Source organism: Salvelinus alpinus, chromosome 21 (assembly GCF_045679555.1).
Source record: "Salvelinus alpinus chromosome 21, SLU_Salpinus.1, whole genome shotgun sequence".
Classification (NCBI taxonomy): Eukaryota; Metazoa; Chordata; class Actinopteri; order Salmoniformes; family Salmonidae; genus Salvelinus; species Salvelinus alpinus.
Genome location: NC_092106.1, coordinates 10,615,574 through 10,643,217, shown reverse-complemented (window position 1 = coordinate 10,643,217; position 27,644 = coordinate 10,615,574). Strand labels below are relative to the sequence as shown.

At 45.6% G+C, this 27,644-nt stretch overlaps 1 protein-coding gene across 12 annotated transcripts in view; it reads right to left on the bottom strand.

Moving 5' to 3' along the window:
* The window catches only part of rap1gap2a (RAP1 GTPase activating protein 2a), a 106,255-nt gene that overhangs the window by 32,491 nt on the left and 46,120 nt on the right, over window positions 1-27,644 (bottom strand). For 5 of the 12 annotated variants that reach the window (XM_071356927.1, XM_071356926.1, XM_071356923.1 and 2 more), the window contains one exon: window positions 3,799-3,883. In XM_071356927.1, the coding sequence (XP_071213028.1) occupies window positions 3,799-3,883 (85 nt within the window). Of the gene's footprint in view, window positions 1-92; window positions 236-597; window positions 817-903; window positions 983-3,798; window positions 3,884-24,084; window positions 24,398-27,644 lie in introns of those variants that run through there. The other 7 variants (XM_071356925.1, XM_071356933.1, XM_071356930.1 and 4 more) reach the window with 7 other exon arrangements.

Genomic DNA, 27,644 nt, shown 5'->3' with positions numbered 1-27,644 from the left:
TCCAATTTGTAAGTCGCTCTGGATAAGAGCGTCTGCTAAATGACTTAAATGTAAATGTAAATCCCTGATAACAGCTACAGTAAGAACAGTACCTGAGTCATCATTAGCATTCTGTTAGCATTCCGCTAGCCTGGGTGGAGATAGAACCAGAACCACAGAGCTCCAGAGAGGCCAGTCTCCACTGCTCTCCTGCCTGCACAGCTGACTCCAACTCTGGGCACTGGGAGAAAAGCAGCAGGGGGCGGGTGGGGGTGGCGTGGTGTGGGCCTCTGACAGGGGTTCTCAGACTGTGTGTGTGTGTGTCAAATCCAATCAAATTGGATTGGTCGTGTACACAAATAGGCCGATATTATCGCAGGTGCAGCGAAGTGTTTACGTTTCTAGTTCCAACAGTGCGTGCGTGCGCGGTGTGTGTCTTTTACCCTCAACAGCATAGACACACTTTTCCCCCGTTGCAAACACTCTTTCAATCACACTTTCTCTCAACCAAATGTACCAGTTGTCACCTCTTAACAAATGAAGCAGTTACACAGTACTAGAGTGAGCTGTCGTCAAGGCATCCTGTACCACAACACAACACTGCAATATTCACTTAACTCTTCTGGCTCCTCAGTCGGACTAGAACAAAAACTTCCACTGTTAATTCAACAAAAACAGCTCTCGCTCTTGCTTCCTTTTCTTTCACAACCTGGTCTTCAACGCCTTCATTTCCTTTATTTCTGCCTCCAACAACCCTTTCTTCAAACAAAACCTCCCTCGTCCTTTATTTTCTCCTTGGAGAATGTGAGAAATGAGTGCTCTCTGCTATGTTCAGCTTCCTCTTATGGCATTCAAAGCCACAAACAGGAAAGTCCTGTTGTTCATTGACTAGGTGGAACAGGTCCTGCCTGTGTGTCTACTCACATTTCATTTCATCCTCTTTCAACTCTTTTCATTTGAATCCTCTGGTTCAGGAAAAGGAACATTAACATTTTCAATAGGCTGTTTACACACTTTCTTTTTGTCTTAGAATAAGGAAGACTTGAGACACGGAAGTGGTTCCTTACAAAATGACTCATTACATTATGAAATGTGTGTATGTGTGCACACACGCACACAAACACACGTGTGAAGTATTCTGTCAGAGAAGTGTCAGCCTGGCCGCTTCACTATACTACTAGAGATGTCTGGAACAACAGCAAACAAGCTATGCCATACCAGCTACTAGCAGTGAGTAGCACAACTCCAGCGGGCTGAATTGGGTGCAAATGATGTCCTTACAACCAGATGATGTCATTGTATCGGTAAGCATAGAAATAGTGCACATAGAATAGATCCACTGCATATCAAATTGGCTTTCAATGAGAATGACAGATCTATAATTCACATTGTATGTGTCACACCCTGATCTGTTTCACCTGACCTTGTGATTGTCTCCACCCCCTCCAGGTGTCGCTTATTTTCCCCAGTGTATTTATCATTTATTATTTATGCCTGCCCTGACCTCGAGCCTGCCTGCCCGCCCTTTGGTACCTACTGGACTCTGAACTGGTTTTGACCTTTTGCCTGTACACAACCATTCTCTTGCCTACCCCTTTTAGGATTAATAAACATCTAAGACTCTAGGACCATCTGCATCTGGGTCTCGCCTTGTGCCCTCATAGTATGTGAATTCGTCGGGTCGGCCCACAAAGCTACGTACCGGACCTTTAAAGAGCGTCTGAACGCAGCGATTCTTTGTTTCTCTACTGCTCATTAAGAAAAACTAGACTTCAGTCTTGAGGGTGTGGTTCGATGTGTACTGATGTTTGTCCCCCATGAGACACCATAGGAACAAAGCCGGTATTACCTCCTCAAAGTAGTCAGAATTCATTTAAGATTTTCAAAAATATTTATTGTGTCATTTTACATCCGGCTAAGTTGTTTGGTGCAGTATTTCTCAAGTAAAAAAATGCACAAGGTGTTGTCTTGTGTAAACAAAGTCAGATCTGCTGCTCTGATGGGCAGGTCTGTCTCACTGTAGCGTGTGTGTGATCTGCGGTAGGATTGGATAGAGCGCAATCACCGCAGATGTCTATCTCGTGTCAATGGTCAAATGAGCATCGTTGAAATCAAAACCCAACCCTCAAGTAAGTCATGATGAACTCAATTACAAAACTCAGGTTTGGACGAGACTGACTTGAAAAACCAAATGATCCTATTTACACTTTTTAGTCAATTTTGAAACTAGAAAAAAAAAAATCAGACTAGCATGGATGCTGCATAGGCCGTTTGCTATGAGAGAAGTTGTTTATTGCCTTTAAAAACCCAGTCAGTATCATCACACTATGTAAATGACTGATCAAGGGATTGACTATGAATAATCCCAAATCAAATCAAATCGTATTTGTTACGTACACAATTGACAGCAGGTATAAAAGGTGCAGCAAAATGCTTGTGTACTGGGTCCCACAACAGTGCAGTACATGAATCAATAGAAGAGGTACTAGGCATAGTAATAGCCTCATCATGTTTGTACACTATAGGATACAGTATAGATAATGATTTAACTCCCCATCTCTGTGTCATACTGATTCCCCCTCCCCTACTTCACTCTTTATTTATTTCTCTCTTTCTATTTCTCTGTATGCTACACTTTCTATTCCTTAACTCTCTCTTTCCTCTTCTATCCCACTTCCGTGTTTATCTCTCGCCCTTCTCCTTGCAGACTAGAGAAGGGGGGCCAGCCTGCTTCAAGGTGACGCAACAAAAATCGAATGAACTTATCCTCTGCAGCAGAGGTAACTCTGGGTCTACCTTTCCTGTGGCGCTCCTCATGAGAGCCAGTTTCATCATAACGCTTAATGGTGTTTTTTCGACTGCACTTGAAGAAACTTTCAAAGTTCTTGGACATTTACGGATTGACTGACCTTCCTATCATAAAGTAATGATGGACTGTCGTTTCTCTTTGCTTATTTGAGCTGTTCTTGCCATAATATGGACTTGGTGTTTTACCAAATAGGGCTAGCTTCTGTATACCACCCGTACCTTGTCACAACACAACTAATTGGCTCAAACACATTAAGAAGGAAAGAAATTCCACAAATGTACTTTTAACAAGCTACACCTGTTAATTGAAATGCCTTCCAGGTGACTACCTCGTGAAGCTGGTTGAGCGAATGCAAAGCTGTCAAAGGGTGGCTACTTTGAAGAATCTCAAATATAAAATATATTTTGATTTGATTAACACTTTATTGGTTACTACATGATTCCATATGTGTTATTTCATAGTTTTGACGTCTTCACTTTTATTCTACAATGTAGAAAATAGCACAAATAAAGAAAAACCCTGGAATGAGTAGGTGTGTCAAAACTTTTGACTGGTACTGTCTATATTTATACATATATATACATATATATATATATATATATATAAATAACGGCCCTACATTAAAATAGTCCACAGAAAGACAAGTGTTAGATCTTATTGAATCTGGCAGCTCCCTCTGCCTCTCTCTAGTCTCTACTATGACCTCTAAAGAGTTACCCTCTATGAACAGTGAATGAAGCCCACCCAGGCCTCATAGAGCTGACTCACTATGCGTCATCAACACTATTCCTTTTACAGTGCACTGACACCATTTTCAGTTTCTCACACTATTGCACAGAGCCAAACAATACCGTGCTCACTTGGGTATTTACCTACCACACTGTCCTTTCCAGCACGGTTCCAGCAACTATGGTGGATGGGTAACCATGCCAGCTTGGCTCGGGTTCAACTCTGCTCTGTAGTGTGAAAATGGTGTAAATGAGACGGGCATGAGGTGGTACGTGTCCTACCTTCATGGTGGGCGGGGCTGTGCGGGGGGGCGATGGGGGGCAATCTCCCAAGGGCACGTTGGAGATGGTCAGCAGTTCCTGCTTCCTGGAACACATCAAACACAACAGAAGATATCATAATAAGGCATCATGATGTCGCATGCAGAGGATGCAGAGGCACAATGATAGTACCGAGGACGGATGCTGCATCACATATCACCCTACTTCACTACGTACACTAGGGTGGGAGGTAGATATCATTTCCTTAGACTGTGCAGCAGCTGGTAGGGTCAAGCCTATTTAGTCCATAAATAGTCTGCAAGGAGAAGGGCGAGAGATAAACACGGAAGTGGGAGAGAAGAGGAAAGAGAGAGTTAAGGAATAGAAAGTGTAGCATACAGAGAAATAGAAATAGAGAAATAAATAAAGAGTGAAGTAGGGGAGGGGGAATCAGTATGACACAGAGATGGGGAGTTAAATCATTATCTATACTGTATCCTATAACGTTAGCCCAGAGTTACTGCTGCATTCATGTGGTCAGGAAAAAGCCCAAACCCTACTCATACTCCTAGAAGGAAAGAGAGGCTGTCTGGCTCATAGACTAAAGACTAGGTCTTCAACATATCATATCAAATCAAATTTATTTATATAGCCCTTCTTACATCAGCTGATATCTCAAAGTGCTGTACAGAAACCCAGCCTAAAACCCCAAACAGCAAGCAATGCAGGTGTAGAAGCCAACTGAAGTAGTGGGTATCCAGTGAGTTTGCGGGGCTTGTAACGGAGATCTATCAATCAGACGCCAAGGAACCGTGACTGGCTGAAAACCAAGACCCCTCTGCCTGTGTGTCTGTCTCTGTCTGTCCTCTACTGCCTCCAAGGCTGGCCCACCACAGAGCCTAGATGTAAAATCTCTCTCTCTCTCTCTCTCTCTCTCTCTCTCTCTCTCTCTCTCTCTCTCTCTCTCTCTCTCTCTCTCTCTCTCTCTCTCTCTCTCTCTCTCTCTCTCTCTCTCTCTCTCTCTCTCTCTCTCTCTCTCTCTCTCTCTCTCTCTCTCTCTCTCTCTCTCTCTCTCTCTCTCTCTCTCTCTCTCTCTCTCTCTCTCTCTCTCTCTCTCTCTCTCTCTCTCTCTCTCTCTCTCTCTCTCTCTCTCTCTCTCTCTCTCTCTCTCTCTCTCTCTCTCTCTCAGGGGCCTCCAGGGGGCCGGGGTCTCCTTCCAGGAGAATGATCACACGTTAAGAGGTTCATTTATCAGGAGGGCCAGAGTGGGGATTCAGAGGTGGACGTGAGAGGCGAGACACACAGTGCAACAGGTTGCCAATTAGTCACATTCTCTTGACAGAGTTATTTAGTCAGTTATCGAACACAGGATTTCATTCCCAGCCTCTTTCTTTCATCCATAGTTTTTTTCCCCTCTCGTGTGTCAAGTCAGTGTGGCCCAGCTGTGGACTGTGGACTGGAGAGACCACACTCATTTAGTTTATTGCCGTCGGTTATATTCCAACTGTTTATAGTTAAATTAAATCAAATCAAATTGTATTTCTCACATGCGCCGAATACAACAGACCTTACTGTGAAATGCTTACTTACAAGCCCTTATTAACCAACAATACAGTTTAAATAAAAATAAGAGTTTAGAAAATATTTACTAAACAAACTAATAACACAATAAAATAACAATAACGAGGCAATATATACAGGGGGTACAGGTTAGTCAAGGTAATTTAGGTAATGTGTACATGTAGGTAGGGGTAAAGTGACTATGCATAGATAATAAACAGCGAGTAGCAGCAGCGTAAAAAAAGGGGGGGTCAATGCAAATAGTCAGTGAAGCCGTTTGATTAGCTGTTCAGCAGTGTTATGCCTTTGGGGTAGAAGCTGCTTAGAAGCCTCTTGGACCTAGACTTGGTACTCCAGTACCGCTTGCTGTGTGGTAGCAGAGAGAACAGTCTATGACTAGGGTGACTGGAGTCTTTGGCTGACACCGCCTGGTATAGAGGTCCTGGATGGCAGGGAGCTTGGCCCCAGTGATGTACTGGGCCGTACACACTACCCTCTGTAGTGCCTTGTGGTCGGATGCCGAGCAGTTGCCATACCAGGAATTGATGCAACCTGTCAGGATGCTCTCGATGGTGCAGCTGTAGAACTTTTTAAGGATCTGAGGACCCATGCCAAATCTTCTCAGTCTCCTGAGGGGGAATAGGCATTGTCATGCCCTCTTCACGACTGTCTTGGTGTGTTTGGACTATGATAGTTTGTTGGTGATGTGGACACTAATGAACTTGAAACTCTCAACCTGCTACAATACAGCCCCATCGATGAGAATGAGAATGGGCGCATGCTCGACCCTCCTTTTCCTGTAGTCCACGATCATCTCCTTTGTCTTGTTTACGTTGAGGGAGAGGTTGTTGTCTTGGTATCACACTGACCGGTCTCTGACCTCCTCCCTATAGGCTCTTCTCATCATTGTTGGTGATCAGGCCTCCCCCCGTCGTGTCGTTGGCAAACTTAAGGATGGTGTTGGAATAGTGCTTGGCCACGCAGTTGTGGGTGAACAGTGAGTACAGGAGGGGACTAAGCACACACCCCTGAGGGGCCCCCATGTTCAGGATCAGCATTGCAGATGTGTTGTTGCCTACCCTTACAACCTGGGGGGTGGCCTATCAGGAAGTCCAGGATCCAGTTGTAGAGAGAGGCATTTAGACCCAGGGTCCTTAGCTCAGTAATGAAATTTGAGGGCACTATGGTGTTGAACGCTGAGCTGTAGTCAATGAACAGCATTTTCGCGTAGGTGTTCCTTTTGTCCAAGTGGGAAAGGGCAGTGTGGAGTGCAATAGAGATTGCGTCATCTGTGGATCTGTTGGGGCGGTATGCGAATTGGAGTAGGTTTCTGGGATGACGGTGTTGATGTGAGCCATGACCAGCCTTTCAAAGCATTTCATAGCTACCGACGTGAGTGCTACAGATCGGTAGTCATTTAGGCAAGTTACCTTGGTGTTCTTGGGCACGTGGACTATGGTGGTCTGCTTGAAACATGTAGGTATTACAGACTCGGTCAGGGACAGGTTGAAAATGTCAGTGAAGACACTTGCCAATTGGTCAGCGCATGCTCTGAGTACACGTCCTGGTAATCCGTCTGGCCCTGCGGCCTTGTGAATGTTGACCTGGTCTTACTCACATTGGCTACGGAGAGCGTGATCACACAGTAGTCTGGAACAGCTGATTCTCTAATGCATGCTTCAGTGTTGCTTGCCTCGAAGCGCACCCAGAAGTAGTTTAGCTCGGGTGGTAGGCTCGTGTCACTGGGCAGCTTGCGGCTGGGCTTCCCTTTATAGTCCGTAATAGTTTGCAAGCCCTGCCACATCAAATGAGCGTCAGAGCGGTGTAGTAGGATTCAATCTTATACCTGTATTGACGCTTTTGGAGGCCGCCCATGTCCATCTTCAGCGCGCCGTACTGCGCCAGAAAGTTGGCGCAGACCGTCACCGCGGTGCGAACACCGGGGTCTGGCTCTCGACCCGAAATCTGCCCCTCCGCCTGCCCTGTCGGAAGCTGGGTCCGCGGTTTGTGGGGCCATTTAAAGTCCTGAGGAGAGTGAACGAGGTATGTTACAGGTTACAGCTTCCCCCCGATTACCGCATTAACCCCTCGTTCCATGTGTCTCTCCTCAGGCCGGTGGTGGCTGGCCCGCTCCAGGAGTCTGAGGTGCGGGAGGTTCCTCCGCCCCCTCTGGACATCGAGGGGGCCCCGGCGTACTCTGTTTGTTCCATACTGGATTCGAGACGTCGGGCGAGGGGCCTTCAGTACCTCGTGGACTGGGAGGGGTATGGTCCGGAGGAGAGGTGCTGGATTCCGGTGGAGGACGTGTTGGATCCTTCTATGCTGCGAGATTTCCACCGTCTCCATCCGGATCGCCCTGCGCCTCACCCCCTGGGTCGTCCCCGAGGTCGGTGGCGACGCGCAGCTGGAGCCGCGCGTCGAGGGGGGAGGGGGGGGGGTAATGTCACGACTTCCGCCGAAGTCGGTCCCTCTCCTTGTTCGGGTGGTGTTCGGCGGTCGACATCACCGACCTTCTAGCCATCACTGATCCATTTTTCATTTTCCATTGGTTTTGTCTTGTCTTCCTTCACACCTGGTTTCAATCCCATCAATTACATGTTGTGTATTTAACCCTCTGTTTCCCCTCATGTCCTTGTCGGAGATTGTTATATTGTATGTGATTGTGCTAGTATGTGTTGGTGTGCAACGTGTTCTGTACACACTTTTGTTATTTTATATATTTTGGTTTTGGAGTTTGGTCAGCACTTATTAAATGACTCCGTTTATACCAAGTTCGATCTCCTGCGCCTGACTTCCCTGCCACTGTAACAGTATAACTTTAAACCGTCCCCTCGCCCCGACACGGGCGCAAACCAGGGACCCTCTGCACACATCAACAACAGTCACCCACGAAGCGTCGTTACCCATCGCTCCACAAAAGCCTTGCAGAGCGGGAACCACTACTTCTAGGTTTCAGAGCAAGTGACGTAACCGACTGAAAGGCTGCTAGCTCGCACCACCGCTAACTGGCTAGCCATTTCACATCCGTTACACCACCAACACGCACCCATTACAAGAGTCCAGTGGTTTTCCAAATGGATGGCAAGGGAGAGCTTTGTACGCATCTCTGTGTGTGGAGTAAAGGTGGTCTAGAGTTTTTTTACTCTGGTTGCACATGTGACATGCTGGTAGAAATGATGTAAAACAGATTTAAGTTTTTCTGCATTAAAGTCCCCGGCCACTAGGAGCGCCGCCTCTGGATGAGTATTTTCTTGTTTGCGTATGGCGATATACAGCTCGTTGAGTGCGGTCTTAGCACCAGCATCGGTTTGTGGTGGCAAAAAGACAGCTTATAAAAATATAGATGAAAACTCTCCTGGAAATGGTGTGGTCTACAACTTATCATGAGATACTCTACCTCAGGCGAGAAAAATCTTTAGACTTCTTTAATGTTAGACACTCGCACACCAGCTGTTGTTGACTAATAGACACAGACCACTACCCCTCGTCTTATCGGAGGTAGCTATTCTGTCTTGTGATGTGCGGAAAACCCAGCCAACTGTATGTTATCCATGTTGTCATTCAGCCATGACTCGGTGAAACATAAGATATTACAGTTTTTAATGTCCCGTTGGTAGGATAGTCTCGAACGGAGCTCATCCAGTTTATTCTCCAGTGATTGCACATTGGCCAATAGGACGGATGGTAGAGGCAGGTTACCCACTCGCCGACAAATTCTCACAAGGCACCCGGATCTGCGTCCCCTGTATAGGCGTCTCTTCTTCATGCGAATGACAGTGATTTGGGCCTGGTCCTGTATCAGCAGTAAATCCTTCGCATCCGACTCGTTAAAGAAAAAATCTTTGTCCAGTATGAGGTGAGTAATTGCTGTTCTGATATCCAGAAGCTCCTTTAGGTCATAAGAGACTGTGGCAGAAACATTATGTACAAAATAAGTTACAAACAACGCGAAAAAACACACAAAATAGCAGAATTGGTTAGGGGCCCGTAAAACGGTAGACATCCCCTCTGGCGCCATTCCTTAGCTAGCAGCTAAAATAAATGGTCAAAAATAATATAGAATTAAGATAACAACACATGCAAAAGGTTTGCAGGACATTCTTCCCTAATATCAACAATCAATATCAATACCAGAAGAAACTTGATCAGAAGAAAAACCTCAAAAGCACAATGACAACATCATCAAAAGGCTAAAGGATTGCAGGAGGAAATTCTACCTGATATCAATAGTGGATATCAATATCAGAGAGATACTTAACACACAGTACTGTAACTCCATCTGCTTCACAGTAAGTGGAACAAGGAGACCAACATGCAACTTCTTTCTCTGGTATTTGGGGACTAACGCAGCCGTCTCTCCATTGGATAATGTAATAGCTTCCGTGTGTGAGAGTAGCATGCTCACGTCACAGTGTTCAAAGGAAACAAGAGAACACTTGACTGCCTTTGACTGCTGATCTTTCCATTCTGAAAGAGAAATATGCTGCAAAGAACGGCCAGCTCCGGCTCCTTCTCTCTTTCTCTCGACCCTTCGTTCTTTGAGTTGTTAGTATAAGCACATGGCCTGGCTTGCAGAGTGCTGGAAACAAGTGGTCATGCCCCAGACTTCCCCTTCCATTGACAGCCCAGCCACCCCAGGCTTCTCCAATACTTTCCATAGGGCCAGCACTAAGTACCAGCACAATGTAGCACTGTCTCTAGCTGTCGCTCGCGGTTAACACTGAGCCAATGGTGGACACAAACTAAACAGAGTACAAGTACAAGCAGGAGAAGTTGGCTTCCTTCCCCCGTTTACGCAGTTGATGGAGATACACAGATTGTACATAGCAACTGCTACAGCTCCAGAGAAACTTATTATTAGAAAATGTCCATTCCCAGACTCTACGTGTTTGTAGCTCAGAGCTGACCTGAGTGGAAAACTTTGTTCAGACCCTTGCCCCTGGTGCTGGCCACTGCTGTCTGGGCTTAGCTTTAATAACAGCCAAGTCTCAACACACACATACAGTACATACACAGATACACATACACACACACACACACAGATGCATATAGAATACACACACACACACATACACACACACAAACACACAAACAAACAGGTGTTGGTCCCAGACAGAGACAGTCTGTGTGTGAGAAAGTCTGTGTGTGAGACAGTCTGTGTGTGAGACAGTCTGTATGTGAGACAGTCTGTGTGTGAGACAGTCTGCGAGTGAGACAGTCTGTGTGTGAGACAGTCTGTGTGTGAGAGACAGTCTGTGTGTCAGACAGTCTGTGTGTGAGACAGTCTGTGTGTGAGACAGTCTGTGTGTGAGAAAGTCTGTGTGAGACAGTCTGTGTGTGAGACAGTCTGTGTGTGAGACAGTCTGTGTGTGAGACAGTCTGTGTGTGAGACAGTCTGTGTGTGAGACAATCTGTGTGTGAGACAGTCTGTGTGTGAGACAGTCTGTGTGTGAGACAGTCTGTTTGTGAGACAGTCTGTGTGTGAGAGACAGTGGTGGCGTAGTCTATCCTTGCTGCCTGTCTAATGAAACAGCTCCTGCGTCACCGTGAATGGCTCTCTCTCCGGGAGGGGTGGATCGAAGGAGGGAGACGCAGCATGACAAAGGAAAACAGAGGGAAAAGAGAGAGGGAAAAAAGAGAGAGAGATGAAACATAGAACAAGGGGGGAGCAACAGAGTGGAAAAGGGACAATAGGCCAGATAGTGAATGGGAAGGTTAAAGCTAGAGGTTCATATGAGCTGTAACGCTTTGACAACCACACACACACAAACGAACGAACGCACACACACACACACACACACACACACAAACCAGTCAAACGAAATTAATGAATAAAAGTGTGTGGACTCAAAGTAATACATTCAATAGTGAATGGAGATAATGACATGACCTATATGATATGTCTCCTATCTTGTATTTCACAATAAAAACCCTTCATTGTCTAGCCTAACTCTCCTATGTTTCACAATCACCACCCAACTCCTTCTTTAGTTTTTTTAATTGGACCTGATTCAATACTAATTACATCTACACCGCAATCATGTTTACCTAATGTCACGCCAATATGCCTCCATGTTTCACATATTGATTACACCCTGGAGAGATGACAGGCACTGCACACAGTGTACTGTACCTGCCTCAGCTAGTATCAACACATAAACAGGAGGGGGTGGGGGGGGGGGGGGGGGAGTGAGAGAGAGAGGGGGAGGGAGAGAGAGAGAGGGGGGTAGAGAGAGAGAGAGAGAGAGAGAGGGCACACAGGGGAAAGAGACATGGCCCAGGAGGGAGGGAGGGAGGGAGGGAGGGAGGGAGGGAGGGAGGGAGGGAGGGAGGGAGGGCAACAGTCCCTCGCTGCCAATTACCCCCCTAATTGTGACGTTCTCTTTCCAGCCCGATACAGATATTTGTTACGAAACTCAATAATGAAGTTGATGATGTTCCAGACCTACCATTGCAGAAGCCCAATCGTTCCTCTAATGAACTTAATATTTAATGGCCTATTAGACAGCGAAAAACAAAGACAAGGAAATACATGAATCTGCCAGCAGGACATCAGGGCTGAGAGGAATCAAGTGCAGCCCGTCCATCAGCGTAGCGTTTCCTAACCCTCTCTTCGGGCCCCTCCAGACATTTCACTTTTTTTTTGTTTAAACCCTAAACTGGCACACCTAATCCAATTAGTCAAAGGCTTGACGATTAGTGGCAGACATAGCTGGCACACAGAGCCGCATCAATCAGGACCATGGCAGAGTATGTGTGAATGATGTGTCAATGATGTGTCAATGATGCACCGTCACATCTGACAATAGAGCTGAATCAATTGCAGACCTGCCCTGTGTAAAAATAGCAGAGAGGATAGATGTGTAACGGTCTTCTTCGTCCTCCTCTGACGAGGAGTAAGAAATATCGGACCAATACGCAGCGTGGTGAGTATTCATATTTATTAGAAAACTTTCAATAAAGAACAAAAACCATAAACTGAACAAAATAAACGAAGACGCAACAGTCCCGAAATTGTGAACACTAAACATAGGAACACACGAACAGGAACAATCACCCACAACCCACAATACAAAACAGGCTACCTAAATACGGCTCCCAATCAGAGACAACGACAAACACCTGCCTCTGATTGAGAACCATATCAGGCCAAACACATAGAAATAGACAAACTAGACAAACAACATAGAATGCCCACTCAGATCACACCCTGACCAAACAAAACATAGAAACATACACAGCAAACTATGGTCAGGGCGTGACAAGATGTGCTTGTTCCTCCCATGCTAGCAGATCAGACAGGCCGCCCAGCGCCACGGACAGTCAGACACAGACCAATGGCGTAATGCAATGAACGTCAGAGTGTGAGGTGTTGAAAGGGCTGCATTCTATGGCTCATGGCTCCCAGTGTGTGGCTAATATAACAAGTGAAGTGGCCCATTGAAGGACCCCTTACCTCAGCACTGGCCACAGGGGAGTCAGTAGCTAATCATAGACCTCTAAAATGTTAGTACACTATGGTGGCAGTAGCCAATCAGGACCCTTTATTTCATCAGGTATAGGGGAGCAATGGCCTAACAAGGATTAGTGGCCTCCACAAAGGGTTAAGGGGAGCCACTAAGCCCAGTGGCACATTGAAGGCCCCTTACCTATTCACTGGGGGGCCAGTAGCCTACAAGGAACCATATACTGTTTGCACATAGTGGACAAGTAGCCTGAGGGGACCAGTAGCCAGGCAAGCTACTGGGGGGCCAATTGCTCATAAGCCATATTGAATCCCATAGACACCCAGGTAACAGGCTACTTCCTGTTTCCTGCTGGGACTCACTCCCCACTGGGCACAGATGTCAGATCAACGTCTAGTTTTGATTTACATTTGGCTGACAACTAACGTGAATTCAACCCGAAATAAACCAAAAACGTCACCCTGTCATTGGACTTAGGTTAAAAGTTGGGTGAAAAAAAGACTAAATTCCCTGATGTGGATGACTTTTTTGCAAATCCAATTCGTTTTCCACGTTGATTCAACATCATCACATTGAATTTCTTGCTTGAAATGACGTAGAAACAACATTGATTCAACCAGTTTTTGCCCAGTGGGTTCGATGGGTATACAGGCTATTTATAGATACGGGGGTCAAAGGAGAGTGGAGCCCAGCCAGTCAACGGAATGGCTGAGGAACACACGTACACACACACCTTCCTGGCAGAGTTCTAGAGAGTGGGGGGTATACGGCGAGGGATTGATTTGTTTTCCCAAATGAAACCTGAATGAAGCTGGGAAAATAATTACTGCCGCAGCAACAACATCAGAGCCACCAAATTGAAAGAGGAAGAAATCAATTGTAGAACACTGTGTAAACACTTTGATTGGCCAAACCTTGCTGAGATAATGACCTCTTAGAGAGACACTTTCTCTCAGTACGGAATCCCAAACTCAATAAGAAGAGCAGTGCTGTGGACTCCAGGGGCTTGTATTCATAAAGCGTCTCAGATAAGGATTGCTGATCTAGGATCAGGTCCCCCCCCCCGTCCATGTATTATTATTCACTAAGATTAAAAAAAGCAAAACTCCTGATCCTAGATCAGCACTCCTACTCTGAGATGCGAAATGAATGTGGGCCCAGATCTCAAAGGAAAGAAGCAGACCGCTGCCACCGCCGATGGCATTCTGGGTAGTCTAGCAGTCAGCATTTCTATACAGGACACACACACACACACACACACACACACACACACACACACACACACACACACACACACACACACACACACACACACACACACACACACACACACACACACACACACACACACACACACACACACACACACACACACACACACACACGCACGCACGCACGCACGCACGCACGCACACATAAATGAAATGAAAACCACCTGATGCTAACATAATATCCCCTTGCCTCATCTCCAGATCCCAACGTACGCGGAGATACACTGGTGTACATGCAACCTTCTATCCAGTTGTATTACTGGACTGATTACTTTCAGCACAGGAAACTGCTGGGAGGAGGATGGACATCGGACCACACAATCACAGGATAACTGCATTAATGCCAGAGCCAAAACAGATGATTCATATCAAAATGATCTTTCACTGACCCCGGAACTGTACACGCACTCCTCCAGCCTAGTGAATACAACCATGGATGTTAGAACAGGGTTGCCCTGTTCCTGGAGAGCTACACTCCTGTCATTTTTCCCTCCAACCTCGGGTATTACTAACCTGATTCCTCTTATCAACCTGCTAATTGTTTGAATCAGGTGTGCTAGGTTAAACCTACAGGACGGTAGCGCTCCAGGAACAGGGATGGGCACTCTTGTCTAAGAGGAAACCATGTGCTGTGTATCGAAAATTAACTCATCATGAGACAGTTTTAAAGGCACAGTGCAGTCAAAAACGTGATTTCCCCGTGTTTTATATATATATTTCCACACTATGAGGTTGGAATTAGGGCTATTACGGTGACCGTATTACCGTCACACAAGCGGTCACGAGTCATGATGGCAGTTAAATTCCACGTGACCGTTTAGTCACGGTAATTAGGCTTCTCCAAGCTCTGATGATGCTGATGGTCATTAGTAGCCTACCAAAATTGCTAACTGCCTGGTAGTCAGCACTCTATTGTCCCTCTAATCACTCTGACATCAATGTAAATGTGATGTAAAATCTAATCAAACACTTCATGAGAGCCAATGAGCTCATGTTGCACAACATTTCTATATGCTATGCAATTGAGTGACAAAACAGAGTGATGGCCTCTTTTAAAAACAGAAGGTTCCCATCAGATTTCTATAGGCTAGGCCTACTATATTAATTTCTCAACTGTCCTAATATTAAGCACATTGCTTCTCTTTACAACAGGAGTATAGCCTACCTGGCTGGCATGAAAGTAACTAGGTCTACTCATCTTGTTGACTGACGAAAAGTAAATGTGGGCAGTTCTTCCAATGTCTTGGATAAGGACGTGTGCGGTTGCATCCCCGATGTGTCCGTCTTCACTTGTAGCCTGTGAAAAAAGACCCGATCACGTGACAGAGAGCCATGTGAGTGCTGGGAGAATGGAATTTTAATGATTATATTCAGCCCACGGGCACAAAGGCCACTGGCTGCCAAAGACGTGTTTTTTTTAGGGGGCATTATGGCCACAACAAAGGGGATGCCACCGGGACATTCGAGACATTATCAAGTGCTTGAGCCTGTGCGTGAGTCTGAGCAATGCAACTTTTCATGCAACTTTTTTCAAATCATCCTTAGAGTCACATCATGCAAATGTCCTTTCTATTTTATTCCAATATGTTCAATTGTATTATTCCTACTATAAAATAATGCCACGGAAATCTAAGCAAATCTCGTCTGCTAAATTAACTAGTGCAGCCCACATGGAAGCCAGGAGCTGCTAAATGTGTTTATGTTAATTATTGGTCAATTACCGTGAGACCGGCAGTTACTTGCTTGACAATCACCGGCTGACGAAATTTCATGACCGCCACAGCCCTAGTTGGAATAATACTGTGAAATTTAGAAAATTATGATGATGCCTTTTTAATGTAAGAGATGTTTGAAAAGACTGCCTGAAATGTCAGGCTTTTTTGGTAGGATAGTGTTTTAGCCTGCCTCCTTCCTGTTGACATCACCAGGCGGTAAATTAGTTAATAGACCAATAAGAAAGAGAGTTCTAAACCTTTCTACCAATAACAGCTAGTTTTCAGTTTTCCCCTCCCTACTCAGATCACTCCCAGATAGTCCAAGCAAAATGCTTGTGAAATGTCTCTTTGCTAAAAAGCTATTTTAATTGAAAAAAATCACAGTAGGGTACTTTTATTGTTACCCAGAAATGATTTCATATTGAGATAAAAACGGTTGCTTTGGACCTTTAAGTGTGAAATCTCATTCTGCATCTTCCCAGTTCCTTGTTTTTCTGTTGTCATACTTTAGGACGGGGTGATGATTTCCACTTGTCCTTGTTCACCTGCTCTCCGGTTAGCAGTGTCTTGAGCTCCTAATAGAAACAGAGGCTGAGATCCTGTCTGAATCAATGACCAGCAGAGGAAAGTGATAATTGGCTTTGAGTATTGACGTGTTGTGTGCATTAGAGTTAGGGACGTGTGACAGGGAAATTAGGACAGAACACATAAGAAAATGCACTCTCTTGCTGTCCCACATGAATACACACTTTGGCATGTGCACAGACACACACACACACACACACACACACACACACACACACACACACACACACACACACACACACACACACACACACACACACACACACACACACACACACACACACACACACACACACTCACTCACTCACTCACTCACTCACTCACTCACTCACTCACACACACACTCACTCACACAAATGTACGCATGCAAGCGAGTACACACACACACAAACACAAAATAATCTTCAGAACTCTCTACTGCACAGAGAAACACCGTAGTCACAGAACAGACTCAAACAGCTGAATCATTACCACCCTCACACCTATTCTATGTGACAAGGTGAGAGTCCCTTGAGAGCAACATTACGACCGGTCCTGAGAGGCACAGCCTTCTGAATGAAGGGAGCAGAGCACGCTCTGTTATTTACAGACCCTTCAAGGTCAGGAAGTTAGAGGTGGCAAAGAGGTGTCAGGGTGCCAGAACCTTCCAGAACTATGTGGGGGTATGTTAATTCTGGCCCACTTACAGAAGAGCTATGGGTTTCATTGCTGACATCATAAAGCTTTACAGTAATACTGTAATATACTGGAACAACTTTATTGATATCGATACCTACTGTCATAAAAACATTCCTTTAACTGACATGAAAATGTTGTACAAAAGAACAGTGGTTTTCCCTGTCGACTTCATAGAAGGTTTCCAGTATAACAACTGTATTTATATAGAGGTCTATTAAACTGCCATGAAAGTACATTTTAACGGATATTTATTGCCATAAAAGTACATTTTCACGTTGACTAACATTTCAGAACCTCTCACAAGACGAGCACTTTACTGTAAAAGTTTTCCACTGATGTTCGAGATTACGCTGTGCCAAGAAAACAAGGGCAGAATTTACTTGGCAAGCCTTCACATATTTTTTTCTTCTCCAGAGCAGATAACATAAAGAGGGAAACCTGTTGAGGTTTAATTGGACTCTCCCTTCTTCCTGCACTACCTGTCCTCTGCCCCACTCCTCCCCTTCTTTTCCTTGTTCCCTCGCTCTCAACCACCCACTGTAAGGGTAAACATGCCAGGTGTTTCTGTAAGTCAACACCAGTAAAGGTCTCCCCCTCTGGGCTCTGGTCCAACCCTATAATGTTATAATAGGAGAGCTCTATGAGTGAGTGAGTGAGTGAGTGAGTGAGTGAGTGAGTGAGTGAGTGAGTGAGTGAGTGAGTGAGTGAGTGAGTGAGTGAGTGAGTGAGTGAGTGAGTGAGTGAGTGAGTGAGTGAGTGAGTGAGTGAGTGAGTGAGTGAGTGAGTGAGTGAGTGAGTGAGTGAGTGAGTGTGTGTGTGTGTGTGTGTGTGTGTGTGTGTGTGTGTGTGTGTGTGTGTGTGTGTGTGTGTGTGTTCCTGGTGTCAGCTCCCGGTTCCTAGTTCCTAGTTATTATTATGACATCACGTAAAATGATAATCTAATCAGGATCTAACCTCAAAGACTGTATTCGAATGAACCACTGAAATATTCTAATGTGCTTTCAGATGATAGACCTAACCCAGCCTCTGTCAATGGACCTGTACTGAACTAACCCAGCCTCTGTCAATGGACCTGTACTGAACTAACCCAGCCTCTGTCAATGGACCTGTACTGAACTAACCCAGCCTCTGTCAATGGACCTGTACTGAACTAACCCAGCCTCTGTCAATGGACCTGTACTGAACTAACCCAGCCTCTGTCAATGGACCTGTACCGAACTACTACTATCTTACTTTCTACATCTCCTAAATATCTCCATCTGTCAGACAACCCCCACTGTACATGTGAGAGTTTGAAGAGAGACAGAGAGAGAGTTTGGCCCTATAACAAAGAACAAACATCAAAAACATATGCATGATGAAATACAAAATCTTAAAATCAACTATTAAAGACGACCAGAGCCCATTGGATTCTCTAATTACATTGAATGAACTACAGGACCAAATACAAACCCTCCAACCCAAAAAAGGCCTCTGGTGTTGATGGCATACTCAATGAAATGATAAAATATACAGACCACAAATTCCAATTGTCTGTACTTAAACTCTTTAACATCTCCATCTTTAACATCTTAGCTCGGGCATCTTCCCCAGTATTTGGAACCAAGGACCGATCACCCCAATCCACAAAAGTGGAGACAAATTTGACCCCAATAACTACCTTGGGATATGCGTCAACAGCAACCTTGGGAAAATCCTCTGCATTATCATTAACAGTAGACTCATACATTTCCTCAGTGAAAACAGTGTACTGAGCAAATGTCAAATTGGCTTTTTACCAAATTACCGTACGACAGACCACGTATTCACCCTGCACACCCTAATTGAAAACAAAAACAAAAAAAACAAAGGCAAAGTCTTCTCATGCTTTGTAAATTGCCAAAAATCTTTTGACTCAATTTGGCACGAGGGTCTGCTATACAAATTGATGGAAAGTGGTGTTGGGGGAAAACATACAACGTTCTACAAGCCATGTACACAAACAACAAGTGTGCGGTTAAAACTGGTCGAAAAACACACATATTTCTTTCCACAAGGCCGTTGGGTGAGACAGGGATGCAGCTTAAGCCCCACCCTCTTCAACATATATATCAACGAATTGCCGAGGGCACTAGAACAGTCTGCACCACCCGGCCTCACCCTACTAGAATCTGAAGTCAAATGTCTACTGTTTGCTGATGATCTGGTGATTCTGTCTCCAACAAAGGAGGGCAACTAGATCTTCTGCACAGATTCTGTCAGACCTGGGCCCTGACAGTAAATCTCAGTAAGTAAAAAATAATGGTGTTCCAAAAAATGTCCAGTTGCCAGGACCACAAATACAAATTCCATCTAGACACCGTTTCCCTTGAACACACAAAAAACGATATATACCTCGGCCTAAACATCAGCGCCACAGGTAACTTCCACAAAGCTGTGAACGATTTGAGAGACAAGGCAAGAAAGGCCTTCTATGCCATCAAAAGAACATCAAATTCGACATACCAATTAGGATCTGGCTAAAAATACTTGAATCAGTTATAGAACCCATGACCCTTTATGGTTGTGAGGTCTGGGGTCCGCTCACCAACCAAGAATTCACAAAATGGGACAAACACCAAATTGAGACTTTGCATGCAGAATTCTGCAAAAATATCCTCTGTGTACAACGTAAAACACCAAATAATGCATGCAGAGCAGAATTAGGCCGATACCTGCTAAATATCAAAATCCAGAAAAGAGACGTTCAATTCTACAACCACTTAAAAGGAAGAGCTTTCTCAAACCTTCCATAACAAAGCCATCACCTACAGAGAGATGCACCTGAAGAAGAGTCCCCTAAGCAAGCTGTTCCTGGAGCTCTGTTCACAAACACTTGAGACATTGGAAAGAATTTACAAAAAAACTGAGCAAACTAAATTGCTATTTGGCCCTAAACAGAGAGTACACAGTGGCAGAATACCTGACCACTGTGACTGACCCAAACTTAAGGAAAGCTTTGACTATGTACAGACTCAGTGAGCATAGCCTTGCTATTGAGAAAGGCCGCTGTGGTCAGACCTGGCTCTCCTGAGAAGACAGGCTATGAGCACACTGCCCACAAAATGAGGTGGAAACTGAGCTGCACTTCCTAACCTCCTGCCAAATGTATGACCATATTAGAGACACATATTTCCCTCAGATTACACAGATCCACAAAGAATTGGAAAACAAACCCAATTTTGATAAACGCCCATTTCAATTGGGTGAAATACCACAGTGTGCCATCACAGCTGCAACATTTGTGACCTGTTGCCACAAGAAAAGGGCAACCAATGAAGAACAAACACCATTGTAAATACAACCCATATTTAAGTTGATTTATTTTCTCTTTTGTACTATTGAGAGAGAGAGATAAAATATCTTCCCCCATCCCTTCACATAGCTGTGCTCTGTAACATGTCAGTGTTACCACTATTATTATAATTTTTTTCATCCATTACACAAGCCACAGCTCCCTGTCACTGCCACACACACACACACACACACACACACACACACACACACAGGAAAGGAGACAAGCTTACAGGTAGATACTGAACGCCTGTGTGTAGTAGGTGGACACACACAAGGTGAGACAGAAACACAGACATAAACACCAACAAGCTCACACAGTCTCCATGCAGTGTGAGATGTAGAGGGGAACGCCATAAGTGCGGAATTTCAGACACACACTCACGCATAAAGACCTGAGTGTGTATGTTCTGTGGTATGAAGGTATGAATTGACAAACTGCCCACACGCAGAGGTTCACTGCAATGACTGACGCGAACAGTTACCCTTTTCCCTGTACTGTCACCTCTACCTACTCTGTGCCAGGCTTCTCAGTAGATATTTGCTGATTGTGTGTGTGTTTGTTTGTGTGTGTGTGTGTGTGTGTGTGTGTGTGTGCGTGTGTGAGTAGCATGTGTGTGTATTTCGTTCATGCCTGGAGGGCTAACGGTACAGTCTCCTTGTGATCCCCGACAGCTGCTAACTGTTTTCACCGAGACTGGCAGAGTGGGGGAAGGGGAGAACGAAGGAGCGAATGAGAGAGGGAGAGGAAGAGGGAGAATGAGCGAAGTGGGAGGAAAAGGATGAGTCAGAAAATAAAAGAGATTGTATTAAATGGAGGATGGAGAGAGGGGGGTGATAAGAGGCAGGTTAGCAGGCTGTTCACACTCTCAACCCTGGCTGGTCCCCAAATGGCACCCTATTCCCTATATAGTGCGCTACTTTTGACCAGAGCCCTCTGGCCTTATATAGTGAATAATATGCCATTTGGGAAACAGTCCATGCGGGAACTGTTGAACAGTAATGACTAGAGTGTATCATAATCAGGCAGCAGTGATTCTAATCATGGTGTATGTAATGATTGAGTGTGCTTAACTCCAGTTAGACAGGTATTAACCCCCCTTACAGGGGACGAGAGGAGGGCTACCAATCAACCAGGAGGTACAAGGAGGGTTAGGAGACAGGAACCCAGAACCCTCAACCCTTCTCAACCACAACAATACACTGACTGGGTTCCAATTCTAAGCCGCTAAGCTAGTAAAGAAACGCACGCGCACACACACACAGAGACACACACAGAGACACAGACACAGACACACACACACACACACACACACACACACACACACACACACACACACACACACACACACACACACACACACACACACACACACACACACACACACACAGTGAGTGTACAAAACATTCGGAACACCTCCCTAATATTGAGTTGCACCCCCGTTTGCCCTCAGAACCAGCTCAATTCACTGGAGCATGGACTCTAATAGGGTTCAAAAGTGTTCCACAGGGATGCTGGTCCATGTTGACTCCAATGCTTCCCACAGTTGTGTCAAGTTGGCGGTTGTCCTTTGGGTGGTGGGCAATTCTTGATACACACGGGAAACTGTTGAGCATGAAAAACCGAGCAGCTTAGAAGTTCTTGACACACTCAAACTGGTGTCCCTGGTACCTACTACCATACCCGGTTCAACGGCACTTCAATACTTCAGCTTGCCCATTCACTCTCTGACTTAAAAATCCCAAGGCTTAAAAATCCTTCTTTAACCTGTCTCCTCCCCTTCATCTACACTGATTGAAGTGGATTTAACAGGTGAGATCAATGAGGGATCATAGCTTTCACCTGGATTCACCTGGTCAGTCTGTGTCATGGAAAGAGCAGGTGCTCCTAAGGTTTTGTACACACAAACACACACACACACACACAAACACAATCACATATGCAATCACACTCACTTATACACACAAAGAAATTGATTACTCTTTGAAAGACACACGTATACACACCATATAGGTGCACTCTAATTACAAACACACACACACACACACACACACACACACACACACACACACACACACACACACACACACACACACACACACACACACACACACACACACACACACACACACACACACACACACACACACACACACACACACACACACACACACACACACACACACACACACACACACTACAAGGGAGCACCACACTAATCAAGTTAATGAGGAACAACATACATTGTAAATCCGTCATGAAGTGATTTTAAAGAATGTGTGGCCCAGCTGTGCTAGTCCAATGCTGAGGACAGCCACCGTGGACATAATCTAAGGCCCACCACCACTTCTACTTATCATAGACTATGTGTGTATGTCTGACCGCGTGGAGAAACTCCTCATCCAACTAACTCGCACACACGACCAATAAATCACAATCACAAACATCTAGGTCTAGTGTGTGTTAATGTAAGTGTTTGCGTTATTAGTGATGTCTGTTTGTGCGGTACTGCATAGTACGTGTTTGTGAGACTGTGTGTTTGTGATGCCTTTTTGTACAGCAGCACAGTATGCGTGTGTGCGACTCTGTGTGTGTGTGCATACAAGTTGTTCCTTAACATTGGTTTTAGCATAAAGAACCTCAGGGCACTGTTTCATTTCCACTGGAACCTCAATGTCCCCTGTTCTCTCACTGTGTCCACGCTATCAGATTGCCTTGGTGTTGAAATAAACCTCCTCTCACAGCCATGCTATTTCTGCTTTCCAAAGTAAAGCAACATAAAAAAACAACATAACCTACCTGTACTAGTCTCTCTCTCTCTCTCTCTCTCTCTCTCTCTCTCTCTCTCTCTCTCTCTCTCTCTCTCTCTCTCTCTCTCTCTCTCTCTCTCTCTCTCTCTCTCTCTCTCTCTCTCTCTCTTTCTCTCTCTCTCTCTCTCTCTCCTGTTGTCACCTATCATTGGCAGTCCCATTGTTAACAACATACATTGCAATATATGAGCACACACACACACACACACACACGCACACGCACACACACACACTCACACACATTAAACGGACATCACTGAGACCTCTCACTTTGAGTCACTGTCGAACACTCATCTTCTTTGGTCTGTTAACATTGAGGCCAGTTTGCCTATCCGTTCCCTTGCCTATCCGTTCCTTTCCAACCAGTTTGAGTCTTCAGCAACCGTTCCATTGTGTTCTGGAGACAGTACAGAGAGAGGGGGTAAATGGAAGCCATACCTACATAGAGCCACATAGCATTAAACAACACAGTAAGTTGTATCGTAAGTGGAGTGGCTCCAGCTATAGCTGAGGGTACAATACGTTGAAGAGGCACTCATAGTGCTCTCTCTCTCCTCTCTCTGTCTCTTTTCTCTTTTACAAGCTCTCAATTGACACCTCCTCACCTTTAACTTCGCTCGCTCTCTCCTGTCATTTCCCTGACCCAGATATGCACATACTGACACCAGTGGTGTCAAGAACAACACACACACACCAGCCAAGGACCCAGACAAAGACAAGGCACACACAAGCATCGACCTGTGCGTACAATCACCACTTACAGACAGCCTGACACTAACAACGGCAGGCAATTAAAGTTGCTCTGAAAGCTTAATTTAACACCGCAGTGCAGAGTGTGTGAACCTCTGAGGCAGGCAGGTTGCCAACCAGACCAGCCAGGAGACCAAACAGCAGAGAAAGTTCACCCACCGCTCTCTCTCTCTCTCCTGCTCCCTCTCTCTCTCCTTCGCTCGTCGCGACTTTTGCAGAAGTCCGATTAGAATCACCGCGGCCCGGATCCCAGCCTTTTTAGAGTGGACCCTCGGAGGAGCGGGCTCGGGAGTGGTGCCTGACATGGTGTCTGGTTGTGGTTCTGGATCCAGACTGGGTTGTGCTGTGGTCCCTGATGGGTTAGTCCTGGTCCTAACGGACCACACTGTACAGCAGCACTGCCACACACCACCTCACCGGCACAGGCAGACTGACTGGATCTCTGCATCTCTGTCTACCTCTTTCTTTCTCATGCGCTCTCCCTCTCCCTCACTTGCTCCCTCCTTCCCAACTCTCTCTCCCTGCCCACCTCAGCCTGATAGGCAGGGCTTGGTGTAGGCTCTGCCCCTTTCTCCTCCTCCTGCCTCACTCTCTGTGTGCTTTTACAGTCTGGACTGCTTTCACTTGCACATAACTACTTTGTGTGATTTGAGATTACTGCTATGTGCTGTTTGTCATACCGCATGTAACGTATGGCTAATGGCTCCTACTTTTGCAGTCCATATTTCCTATCTAATCTCCTCTGTGACCTTGTTCCATTTCGCCTCTGTGTTTTTTTGACACTCTCTCTCTTCGTGAAATCTCAATTTAAACAGCATATCAGAAGCCTTCTGTGGTTGCCAAGAACATTTGAATTGAAGCAGAACAGCACAGAACAAATATCTCTCTCTCCATCTCTCCATCGATCTCTGTCTCTCTCCATTTCCCTCTCTCTCGCCATTTCTCTCTCCTCATCTCCCTCAATTTCCCTCTCCCTCCACCTCATTCTCTCACTCTATCTCTCTCTCTTTCCTCCTTTCTCTCACTCTCCGTCCATGCATCCCTCTCTCCCTCCCTCAATTTCTCTCCCTCCCTCCATCTCTCTTCCTCTCCCTCCCTCCATCTCTCTTCCTCTCTCTTCCCTCCATCTCTCTTTCTCTCCCTCCCTCCATCCCTCTTCCCCTCTCTTCCCTCCATCTCTGTCTGAGACCAGCTGATGCTCTAGCTCCGCCCCAAAGCTTGGCAAACACGAGTCACCATCATTCTTACCCAGAACCCAGTGCAGCCAGCAACACGTTATATTTCTGTTCTCCTTCCATCTCTGTCTGAACTCCTCCTTTGGCCACTTGTTTGCCTTTCATCTCCTCTCTGTTTGACAGCTCAAGGATTTACATGAATGGTGGTGTTTCTCACCCCCCTCTCTCCTCCTATTGTCTGCCGTCTCTCCTGTGCACTACGGTACAGTAGTGCACTCTCAAAGGCCCTTCTGTATGGACAAAGCTGCAGGTGTCTTCACAGACTCAACACTGGAGGGTCCATAGAAACATGTATGTGGATAACAGAGTGTGAGAGCCCATAGTGTGGGGAGGTTATGGTATGATAATGCCTGTCCGTTGGTCTGCATTCTGTTAGTGGGAATGGATGTTTGTTACTATGTGCGGAATACCTCTGATAACAAGTGATGATATCCTGTTATCAAGTGATGATATCCTGTTATCCTGTTACTTTCGCATCCCTACAATTATATATATATCTTTTTGGAAATACGAGTGATCCTTTGTAGCTCAGTTGTTAGAGCATGGAGTTTGCAACGCCAGGGTAGTGGGTTCGATTCCCTGACCCACCTCTACAAATAATGTATGAACGCATGACTGTAAGTCACTTTGGAAAAAAGTGTCTGCTAAATGGCATATTCATATTATTAATGAATAATTGATTTATAATAGCTCTGATATTTGCCCTGCCACGACAATCTCCCTTGGAAATCAGTGGCAACCCAAGTGAGACCGGAGGAGATGAGGTAAAAGTTTTGGCTGTTCCTGCTCAATTAAGCTAATTACCACATTTGAGTGATTATGACAAGATTGTTGAGATGTGTGGTTGAGTTGCACATAGTCATAATAGTATATGAGTCATGTCAAGGTAAAGTAATTGTTTTAGATTGTACCCAATAATACCCAATTAACTACTTATGTTAATTGACTTTCATATGCTTTATTATGTCAGACTCATCTGTCTGTGTGTGTGTGTGTGTGTGTGTGTGTGTGTGTGTGTGTGTGTGTGTGTGTGTGTGTGTGTGTGTGTGTGTGTGTGTGTGTGTGTGTGTGTGTGTGTGTGTGTGTGTGTGTGTGCGTGCATGCGTGCATGCGTGCAGATGTGTGTGTCAGCGAGGCTCTGGGGTGACAGCGAGACAAACAAGCTCCCACTCCTCCCACCAGGTTCCACAGGGGCTTCTGTAAACACATGAACACACACACTTCACACACCTCAGCCCTCCCATTCCCTCCTCCTCTCCCAGTCCCACCCTGAGTCCTCTCCTCCTCTCCCCCACCACTGGGTAGATCATTTCATGCGCCTCCTCCAACCCGATCACTCGGGGCTTGTGTGCTTGTACGTCAGCAGGTGGGAAATGGGACGCCTGTATCCCAGGCTGTCAAACAACAAGAAGCAGCTGTGACAGCCACCGTTCCTGTCTGATACACACACATAGAGATTAACACACAAGCATACACGCACATACTAAGCACTCTACCCAAGGGTGCACTCACACACACACACACACACACACACACACACACACCCACCCACCCACCCACCCACACAGCTCCCCCAGTGTGGATTTAATGAAAATATACCACTCTGCCACCCTGGCACGCTCTGCCGTCGTCACACACAAACAGCAGGGCTTACAAGAGACCGCAATGCCAACCAGCCACTCCAGCCATCCTACCACCTCACTACGCCACGTCACAGTGTCATGCAAAAGCCAAATCAAATCAAATCATATTGTATTCATCACATGCTTCGTAAATAGCAGGTGTGGACTAACAGTGAAATGCTTACTTTACCACCGTGTCTCATAATGACCATCCTACCCATGCTAGACTACGGAGACGTCATTTATAGATCGGCAGGTAAGGGTGCTCTTGAGCGGCTAGATGTTCTTTACCATTCGGCCATCAGATTTGCCACCAATGCTCCTTATAGGACACATCACCGCACTCTATACTCCTCTGTAAACTGGTCATCTCTGTATACCTGTCGCAAGACCCACTGCTTGATGCTTATTTATAAAACCCTCTTAGGTCTCACTCCCCCCTATCTGTGATATCTACTGCAGCCCTCATCCTCCACATACAACACCCATTCTGCCAGTCACATTCTGTTAAAGGTCCCCAAAGCACACACATCCCTGGGTCGCTCCTCTTTTCAGTTCGCTGCAGCTAGCGACTAACGAGCTGCAACAAACACTCAAACTGGACAACTTTATCTCCTTCTCTTCATTCAGAGACTCAATCATGGACACTCTTTGGTAGGCCGTCATTGTAAATAAGAATTTGTTCTTAAATGACTTGCCTAGTTAAATAAAGGTTAAATGTTAAATATATCTATCCCTATGCCATCTCATCGTCCTTGCCACCCAGCGTAGAAACACACACCAACGTACACACACCACTGATTCCACACCAGGAACTTGGCATATGGGAGAGATGACCTTCACAGCTGGTGCAGAGGAACAC